The sequence below is a fragment of the Rattus norvegicus genome, chromosome 9, assembly GCF_021556685.1.
Source record: "Rattus norvegicus strain SHRSP/BbbUtx chromosome 9, alternate assembly SHRSP_T2T, whole genome shotgun sequence".
NCBI classification, from domain to species: domain Eukaryota; kingdom Metazoa; phylum Chordata; class Mammalia; order Rodentia; family Muridae; genus Rattus; species Rattus norvegicus.
In genome coordinates, this window is record NC_141542.1 from 95083777 (window position 1) to 95093805 (window position 10029).

At 46.1% G+C, this 10029-nt stretch overlaps 1 protein-coding gene across 3 annotated transcripts in view; it reads left to right on the forward strand.

The window, feature by feature from the left end:
* Mogat1 (monoacylglycerol O-acyltransferase 1) overlaps positions 1-10029 on the forward strand; it is a 42471-nt gene that overhangs the window by 29850 nt on the left and 2592 nt on the right. For 2 of the 3 annotated variants that reach the window (NM_001438552.1, XM_087566765.1), the window contains 3 exon segments: positions 599-803; positions 5086-5260; positions 6554-6753. In NM_001438552.1, coding sequence (NP_001425481.1) covers positions 599-803; positions 5086-5260; positions 6554-6753 — 580 coding nt within the window. 3 annotated transcript variants of the gene reach the window in all.

Here is a 10029-nt window from a genome sequence, read left to right on the forward strand (position 1 = left end):
CCTCTTATAGTGACACCAGAGCTTCAGAGCTACAGAGAGGAAATTTATTTCTCACAGTTCTAAAATCTTGGGTGGGGGTGGGGGGGTGGGCATCCAGTAAAACAAAGTTCTAATAGTCAGCCAGTATCATCCCGTCCCAGGACCTCCTGGCAGATACAGAAGGCATAAGAGAGGAAGAGGAAGACCAACTTGTCCTTTTAGAAAGACCGCCCACAGCAGCAGTAAGGGTTCTCCTCACCACACCATTATGATCTGCCCCCCACTCTCCACATACTCATGAGGTCCCACATGGCTACACTGTTGCTTGGGAGTGGTTCTGTGGGTGACTGATGGACACATTCAAATCATTACAGAGAAAACTTGCAGTTTGGTCCAAGTTAATAAATGAATCTTAAGCCAAGTTGATGAAGTCTGAAAGACTGTGTATGGAGGGACCTGAGCTCAGTGGACTGTTTAGCAATGTCAAAACATCTCTAACACAGGGAAGTAAGATGAGTCATCTTCCTCGTTTCCCACTGAAGTTCAGAAAAGGAAACACTTCCACTTCTCACTGATCCGGGTCATGTCGTTTCCTTCTCTCCATGTGAACATGCTGTAGCTTGTCAAAACCCAGGATTTGGATCCAGCTCACAATTATATATTTGGGTTTCACCCTCACGGAATATTCGTGTTTGGAGCCTTTGGAAACTTTTGTACAAATTACTCTGACTTCAAGAAGCTCTTTCCTGGCTTTACGTCGTATCTCCACGTGGCCGTGTCCTGGTTCTGGCTCCCGTTGTTCAGAGAATATGCGTTGAGTAATGGTAAGTGATGCAGCCACTATGCTAACTGGACTTGGTGATGCAGCCACTGTCCCTCCAAAGCTTAGGTGATGCAGCCACTGTCCCTCCAGGGCTTGGTGATGCAGCCACACTGTACCTCCAGGACTTGGTGATGCAGCCACTGTCCCTCCAAAGCTTGGTGATGCATCCACTGTCCCTCCAGGACTTGGTGATGTAGCCACACTGTCCCTCCAGAGCTTAGGTGATGCAGCCACTGTCCCTCCAGAGCTTAGGTGATGCAGCCACTGTCCCTCCAGGGCTTGGTGATGCAGCCATTGTCCCTCCAGAGCTTAGGTGATGCAGCCACTGTCCCTCCAGGGCTTGGTGATGCAGCCACACTGTCCCTCCAGGACTTGGTGATGCAGCCACTGTCTCTCCAGGGCTTGGTGATGCAGCCACACTGTCCCTCCAGAGCTTGGTGATGCAGCCATTGTCTCTCCAGGACTTGGTGATGCAGCCACACTGTCCCTCCAGGGTTCAGTGAGACAGCCACTGTCCCTACAGTGCTCTGGGATGGCAGGCAGCAGCACCTCCAGCGGCTACTTGACTTTAAACTTTCTCTTCTCTGTGGAATCTCCTCATATGGATTCATAGTCCATAGACCTCGGGACCTTGCCTTCTGTTCCTCTGCTCTTATCGCCAGTATTTAATATTGTGATAGCAACATAGGGATTTTTTTCAATAAACACCAATCCATTGGAAAAGAGGAATTGATGAATGCATTTAGTATATTCAAACGTGGAAAACAGTCATGGATCAAATGAATGACAAACAGCACTCCGTACAGACACTTTGTCTGCTTTTCTGAATGCTGGAGCTGGAAAATGTCCTCCATCATGTCTCACAGTAGCAATGGCGACATAAACTACTCAGTGTGCTTGCTGGCTTTGTCATCCTGGGTTGTGTGTAACTCCTGGGGTTGTGGATGTTGTCACTTGCCCAGTGTTTGTCTAGCATGAGCAAGGCGGACCCCAGATCTACAAGGAAAGAGAAGAAAGGGGAGGGCAGGGAATGGAAGGGAGAAATAAAAGTAACCCCTCATCAGCCTGGTCTACAAAACACGTTCCAAGACAGCCAGGGCTACACAGAACTTCACTCTATTAACCCAGACTGGCCTTCTGGCCCTGAATCCCTGATGGTACTGCTTCCACCTCTCAAAATTTGAAATTGTAGGTGCATGCCACTGTGCCTGTGAAGCAGCAAAGTCCTTGAATTACTAATTCTGAGAACAAAATCATCCCGAAGTGCTTTAGAGATGCCTGTATATGCATGGCTACCCTCTCACCGGTAGCCTTCATTTCAGCTCAAGAGACTTTATTTGGTTTTGCAACTTGATGGACTTTTTGACCATACACCTTGGTAGCTTATAAAGTTTACAAAGGGTTTTGTACTTGTCAAAGTTATGTAGGTGGTTATAATGACCTTCGCAGCTCCTGAGTATAAAGAAAAGTGAGTAGCCTTTTAAAAAAATTATAATTTCAGTATCGACTACGGACAGAGTTAGGGACAGATTTTCCTATTACCTTCCAGATTGTCATGACTTCCTATATTCTTCACTTCACTTCTGTTGTTTTAATGATTTGGAAATCATTATAATCCAAAAATGGCAACGCCGAACTCTGCAGAGCACACTAGAGGGCGCGCTAACCCCTCGAACTACCGAGTGATCTACCATCTGGCCTCAAGAGGGCGCACCAACAACGGAAGAAAACAATCCCCTTTCTCCTCATCCTGTAGGCATTGGGTTAGAGTTTTTTAGAAGGAAAAAATAAGATAAGATAAAATAAGACAAGATAAAATAAAATAATTTAATTTCCAAAAAGTCACAGAAATAGATTTTTAAATATACTTTTTACTGAATCAAAATATGATCGCTAGTAAATTTGAGTAGTTGAGAAGGGGTGCAGCAAAGACAGCAAGATACTTCCTTCTCCAAGGCCACATCAGTCACAGTAGGTCTCAGAGTCTTTCATAATATAAATCTCTAGATCACAGCCGTTCCTGTTTGCTAGAGTTGATACAGAGATGCCATGTATCGTCGTTGGCTTGTTTATTTCTTGGCTCTTTTGAGATTGGGTTTCTCCGTCGCCCTGGCACTTGAACTCACAGTGATCCACCTGCTTAGGTGTGCACCACCACATTGGCCATTATTGATTTATAATATAATATTGCTGTAGCCTTCATGTCTTAACTGCTAAGTAAGAATGTCCAAATTTGTAGCCAGTGACGATTTACGCTGTTGCTGACTTTAAGTTTTCAGCAGCATTTCCCAGCACTGGCTTCTGAGGACAGTCTGTGGGGCAAGGTTTTTCCTGTGAACTTCCTCCCACGCAGGAAGTTTAACCACAGCCCATTCCTCTTGGCCCACTTTGAAAGGTCTGGAACCACCAGATGTCAGCCGGAAGAGTGGGTGCTCTACCTGTCCACTTATTACACTGGCGTAGGTGCCAGGGTCTAGCTGCAGCAGCCTCTTGCCTCACACAGAGGACCTTTGCTTTTCCTCTGTGGGTAAAGCCACGGGGAACTTGGGAGAGGCTTTGAACAGAAGTGCTATCTGCTTGCTCACTTGCTTAGTGATAGAAAGATCATTCTTATAGCATCACAGAGATGGTTTAGATGCGTGGAGTCTGAATGCTAGACCGCTGGGACTGGCCTCTGGCAGTGAGCAGGGAGGCCTGATGTGCACTGCACTGGCCCAGTACTCCGATGATAGAAATCCAGAAGAGAACAATGCCTGATACGTTAACAAGACTTCCGGATTGACTCACCTTCAGCTGGGCAGCACCTGCGTATTATCCTTACGGTCAGTGTCTGACATTATGGGCAGGTGTCCCTGTAAATGCTCTGGAATGGAATGAGTCAGCTGATAACCAGCTGAAGGGAATTTACACAGCAGACTGATGTGGCCGGGTGGGTGAGGGCATTCTTGGCCTTGATTGTTAATGTTGGAGTGGGGCCTGCTTTGAGGACTAATTTGACTCACCGGATTTGGAGATGATGAGCAGAAGTGTCTTTGGCTGTCAAAGAGATTTCCACTTGGCTGTTGGGGATTTGCCTTGGGAATCCAACATATTCCAGGAGATGGGTTAGATACAACACACAGTAGTGGTAGTTGAGTCCGTGGATTGAGATGAGTTTAGAAGACGACAGAAATAATGAAGGGACTCTCAGAAATAGCAGCGCGCAGGAAGGCTGGCGATAAAACCTGCCAGGACACGAGAGGTGGCCCGGAGAGAGCCAGAGGGCTATGTGTCAAGATCCAGGGGCTGTCTTTACAAGAGAAGTGGTACCTTCTCTCTCTCTCTCTCTCTCTCTCTCTCTCTCTCTCTCTCTCACACACACACACACACACACACACACACACTCTCACACACACTCTCCCTCTCTCTCTCTCTCTCTCTCACATACACACACACAACACACACACATTCTCCCTCTCTCTCTCTCTCTCTCTCTCTCTCTCTCTCTCACACACACACACACACATTCATTCTCTCTCTCTCTCTCTCTCTCTCTCTCTCTCTCTCTCTCTCTCTCTCTCTCTCAGGTTACTCAGAACTAAATGACCTACCTGTCTTGAACTCAGGAAAGTTCAAAGCCATCCCATAAGGTCCGATTCTCTCATCTGTCAGCACCTGTCTTTTCTTTCAAGGGAGTCGACCATTCAAAACCAGCTGTGACCTGTGACTCCAGCATATTGGAGGCTTAGCTAGGACAGTTGCCATGAGTTCGGTGCAAACTTAGGCTAGTAAGTCTGCATAGTATGACCATGTAGAGGGGGGAGGGGAGGAAAGGGGGGGAAGGGGAGAGACTGAGACAGATTATCATTCAAAAATCTTATATTTCTCTAATAGTAGAAGTCATAATAAAACCATCACTGTTGCTATAAAACATTATTTTTTTTTTTTTTGGTTCTTTTTTTCGGAGCTGGGGACCGAACCCAGGGCCTTGCGCTTCCTAGGTAAGCGCTCTACCACTGAGCTAAATCCCCAGCCCCATAAAACATTATTTTTAAAAATTAATTCTTCAGGGCTGGAAAGATGGCTTAGGGGTTAGGAGCACTGACTGTTCCAAAGGTCCTGAGATCCATTCCCAGCAACCACATGGTGGCTCACAGCCATCTGTAATGGGATCCAATGACCTCTTCCGGTGTGTCTGCAGGCAGCTATGGTGTAGTCATATCCATTAAGTAAATAAGTATTTTTAAAAAAAATATATTCTTCAAAAGAAATGGCTGTCTATACTTTCTGTTTGACTCACTAAGGGCCAGTTTCAGTTTCTAAGAGGAGTTTGTCTCATGTGATGAGCAAGGAAGGAGGTGGGAACATCTCAGTCATTGTCATCGGGGGTGCGAAAGAGCTACTGGAGTCCTTCCCTGGAAGATATTCTCTGTGCCTTCTTCAGCGCAAAGGATTTGTTAAGATCGCCTTGACCCATGGGTAAGTGGCTTTTTTTCTGTTTTGTTGGAGACGGGGCCTTGATATATAGTCCAGGCTAGCCTGGAACTCACTAGGTAGCCTAGGCTGGCCTCGAACTTGTGATTCTCCTGCGAAGCCTGCCAAGTCCTAGGATTATAAGTGTGAACCACCCTGCCTGGCCCAGTTAAGTGGCTATTTGTTTAGGATGGGTGTGTTTTAAAAGGATAAGACATTTCATGAGCACAAAGGATGATAATAACTTTTTCTAGTGGTTAAAGAACATTCTCCATGTCTGCGGGAATGGAGTATGGGCTTTCTGCCATGGCAGTCTGACGTCACAGCACACAGCAACGTAAAGAAACGGCACTGGACACAACAATTTACATACTCAACAAAATGGATGGAAGCCAGCATGGGAATATTAGCTTAACCCCAAACTTGCCTTTCTATAGAATAAAGTTCTGGCCATGGCTAGCTTGCTGAAGTACTTCCTAAGGATTTCAAGAACGACTTAAAGCGATCTGAAGTCCATGCATTTCAGTGTTTCAAAGTGGAACAGGGATACAGCATGGGAAGGGTTGGGTGCGGGATCAGCTACTTCTCCCCTTCTGGAAAAAGGCCCAATTAAAGCAGTTTGAGGAAGGAAAGGTTTATTTGGGCTTCCTGTTTCAGGGGGTACAGTCCATCTTCATGGGGAAGGCATTTGAGCAGGAAGTCAAAAATCATGTTGCTCCCACAGTCTACAGGCAGAGACATGAATGATGGGCTCACTTTCTCCTTCCCTCCTCTTTATTGAGCCCAGGACCCCAGCCCATGAGATGTTTACAACTTATGCTCAGGGATTATCTTTCTCTCTGCATTCAAAACCCCTATAAATAACACCTTCAAGGACACACCCAGAGGTGTGTCTCCTAGGAGATTCCAAATCTACTCAAGTTGACAGTGAAGATTCAGTGTCACTGGCATGTTTAGAGTTTGGGAGGTTTTCTTGAAAAATTTGGGTAAAAGTAAATGATTTAAATTCACATCCTTGAAGCCGGGGGGGTGGGGGGTGGGGGTGGATTCAGGACTCAACCATTTAACTGTGCAATTATGAAGACTGGAGTTTAGCTCTCAGCACCCACATAGCAAGTCAGGCGTCCTGCAAACAAGCATAGCCCCAGCTCTGAGGGAGGGACACCTTCCTTTAACCTCCATGGCTGCACAGTGTGTGCACCTGCAGACACATGTGTGCATAGATTTTTCTCTGCACAGCCAAACAAACATTTTGCATTTCTTTGTAGACCCATGACCTTCCCCCTCTCTTCTTTGCAGTGCCCATTTGGTTCCAGTGTTTTCTTTTGGTGAAAATGAACTATATAGCCAAGTCGAAAACCCTAAAGGCTCATGGCTTCGGACTGCCCAAGACAAAGTGTATAACCTAACGGGGTTGGCCTTGCCACTATTCTATGCCAGAGGAATTTTCCAGAACAGCTTTGGCCTAATGCCCTATCGGAAATTGATCTACACTGTTGGTATGTACACCAAGTACACAAAAGATCTTACTCCATCCTGTGTTTGCTGTTATTGGCTAGGTGCTAATAATTCAAAAGAAGTTGTCCTGAGTTTGGACTTCCTAATGTCCTAGACCAGTGGTTCTCAACCTTCTTAATGCTGTAGTCCTTTAATATAGTTCCTCGTGTTCAGGTGACCCCCCCTTGTGGCTACTTCGTAACTATAACTTTGTTATCATTATGCATTGCGATGTAAATATCTCTGTTGTCTGACGGTCTTAGGCAACCCCCATGAAGAAACAGTCATTCAGTCCCCAAAGGGATCAAGACACATAGGTTGAGAACCGCTGTCTCAGACCTTCACTGAACTTTAACCATAACATTCACTTCTAATGAACTATCTCCATTTGGAGTAGCAATTGATTACTTTGCAAAATTCCACTGTTGGACTAGAATCCAGGTTTAGACGTGAGTTTCCAGGGCTCCTTAGTGGACCTGTTTCTCTGCACTTGCCTGTAGCACAGTGGTTGACAGACGATGTCAGGAGTGAGGGGCTGAATACTTGAACGTTTCTATATATGTCTTTGCTGCGGATGGTCCCAGCATCACGAGTGCTGAGGTAGGACCCAGAGTTGGATGAAGGCAAAAGACTGAGGATATATGGCCTTGTGACTCACTGTTACTGTTCTGGGGGGCCAGAAGCTGATGGCCTCTGGAAACCTAACTCTTACTGTTCTCTGCTAATAAGCGCTGGTTTTCTTTCTCTGTAACTCTCTCTTCCTATTTTGTGCTAATTAATGCTGGTTTTCTTTTCTCTGTTGCTTAAGGACTTCTCGGTGGCCATCCCCAGAAAACTTAACTTGGCTACCTTTATTTAGCCTTTCCTAGACGGCTCCTGATGTCTTCACAGCCACACACAGCCTGGAGTCAGTTCGCTGCTAAAAGCACGCTTTGTGTCGCTAACTATGCTTTTATATATTCCGGTACACAAGGATGTTATGTATAAAAGGTGCGTGTCTGAGTGACTAGAGTTGGGGAGGAGTGAAAAAGGGAAGGGGAGCACCCAACCTGGATGGGTCTGTAACCTCACCTGTGCAGGATAGGAGACAGGAGGAGCCCAGGGTCAAGGCTAGCCTGAGCAACACGCAAGGCTCTGTCTCAAAAAAGATAACAAAAACTACATGGCAGGAGTGGAATTACTTCCTTCTGAGGCTTGGAAGAGACTGGGACGTTGAAAATGAGAAAGTGCCGAAACATGCGGAATTAATAGCATTGTGCTTTATATGAGATGGAAATCATATTTTTACCACAATAACCTAATAGCTAAAACATCTCATTTTTTAAAAAGATTTATCTATTTTATTTACATGAGTGTCACTGTAGCTGTCAGACACCCCAGAAGAGGGCAGGATCCCATTACAGATGGTTGCGAGCCAGCAAGTGTTTGCTGGGAGTTGAACTCAGGATCTCTGGAATAGCAGTCTCTTAACTGCTAAGCCATCTCTCCAGACCAACTTGTTTGTTTGTTTGTTTGTTTGTTTGTTTGTAGATCTGTTTCACTAGGACTTCCTTCATCCCTTCTCCTCTTCCTCCCTTCCTTCAGTTTCTCTTTCACAACAGAGTCTCACGTAGCCCAGGCTAGCCTGGAACTCAACTATGTAGCCAGGTGCTCTTGAACTTCTAATGTTTCCGTTGCCACGGGAACTGATCCTGCTGGCATTCCACAGTGCGCACGCACACACACAGCAGTTTCTGCCGTCGGTTTGCGGTTCCGAGGTAGTCACACGATGCTATTTTTAGCTGCCATATTTAACTCAGATGGGATTTAGCAGCCTGTTGGTTAGTTACGATGGGGAACACAGGTACATTCCAGAGTACAACTGTAATTTCGTGATCAGCCGGCTGGCTCATTTCCTGGGCATCGTATCAGTTCGTCATTTTTGCTCCCTGGTGTAATGCTGTTGATTTGGGGGGAGGAGTAGAATGGAAATGATGAGATATGACTTGGGGAGTAAGCTTAATTGATGCAGTGCGTATGCTCACACCCTGAAAATAAGGGGCATTCTGTGGAGTTAAAGGGTTATAGTTATTACCCATTGTGTTAATCTTTTTTTTTTTAAAGTAGAGTCACTTGGCATCTGACAGAGTTAACTTGTGCCTTTCCTGACAGAGCCAGAGTCAAATGGAGTCGCTCAGTGTGAGCTAGCTGTCAAGATACCATTATTCATACTGTTTTCTTCTGAGAACCCAGAAGAAGTGGACACTCCATCAGCTCACCCCTCTGCTTCCTCCCAGTGGTTTTTAGTCCATGTAGCATCCTCGGTGACCTGTTATTATTTGAAATTTTTAAATGTAGCTAAAGATATGAACATTTCATAAAGACCCAACTGTCATAAACTTAGGACAGCAGAAGGCGAGTCGGGGATTCCAAAGAGCCCGACCTGTGGGGACCAGACAAAGCATAGGCCTGGGGTCCCAATGACTAGGCAGCTGAGGCAGGAAGATCAGAAGTTCAAAGCTGACCTGGGCTGCAGCGTGAGTTCAAGGCCAGCCTGGACATAAGCTACATAGTTAGACTCTATTTAGCTGAAAGGCATATTCAGTTCCCAACACTGCAAAAAGGAAGGCCAGGAAAGAGGGAGGGAACAGAGGAAGAAGGAAATAAGAAAAGGAGGGAGAGAGAGATTGGTCCTTGGGAGGTATGTCTTAATGGCTGTGGCTAACATGTCCCGAGCTGTACACAGGTTGATACTGACACTAGGAATCCTCATCATGCAAGGTAGATGGATGGAGGGAGTGCTTGAGGCGGAAGGTCTGACTCGGAGTGACTAGAAGTGTTTCCTTTTCTCTCAGCCTTAGATTTTCCAATTCTGAGAGAGGAGGTAAGTGTAAGTGGCCCGTCTTCTCTTGGGCCTCTCCAGGGATCACGAGTCACGATGCGTGCAAAGCCGTGCCACTCTGGTGCTGGGGAGGTGCAGCAGATGCACAGGGCAGAAGCCTTCCTGACCAGCTTGCTGCTAGTTCCGAGTGTATGAGCTTTCCTCAAACAGGGATTCCTGCCAACGTGTTAACCCGGATCAAACTGTGAGGGAATAGACCAAATGGCTCATTTAAAAAAAAAAAAAAAGAAAAGAAAAAGAGAGAGAAAAGTCAGTTTGTGGAAGGACAAAGAGGAGGAGACACTCAGAGACACGCAGCTGTCGAGGGCTGGGGAGGCAGATGCAAACAGCAAAGCCCTCCACAGAGTTCGAATGTGGATTATGTGCGGAATGCCGCGTGATGGCGTGACTCTGTGGG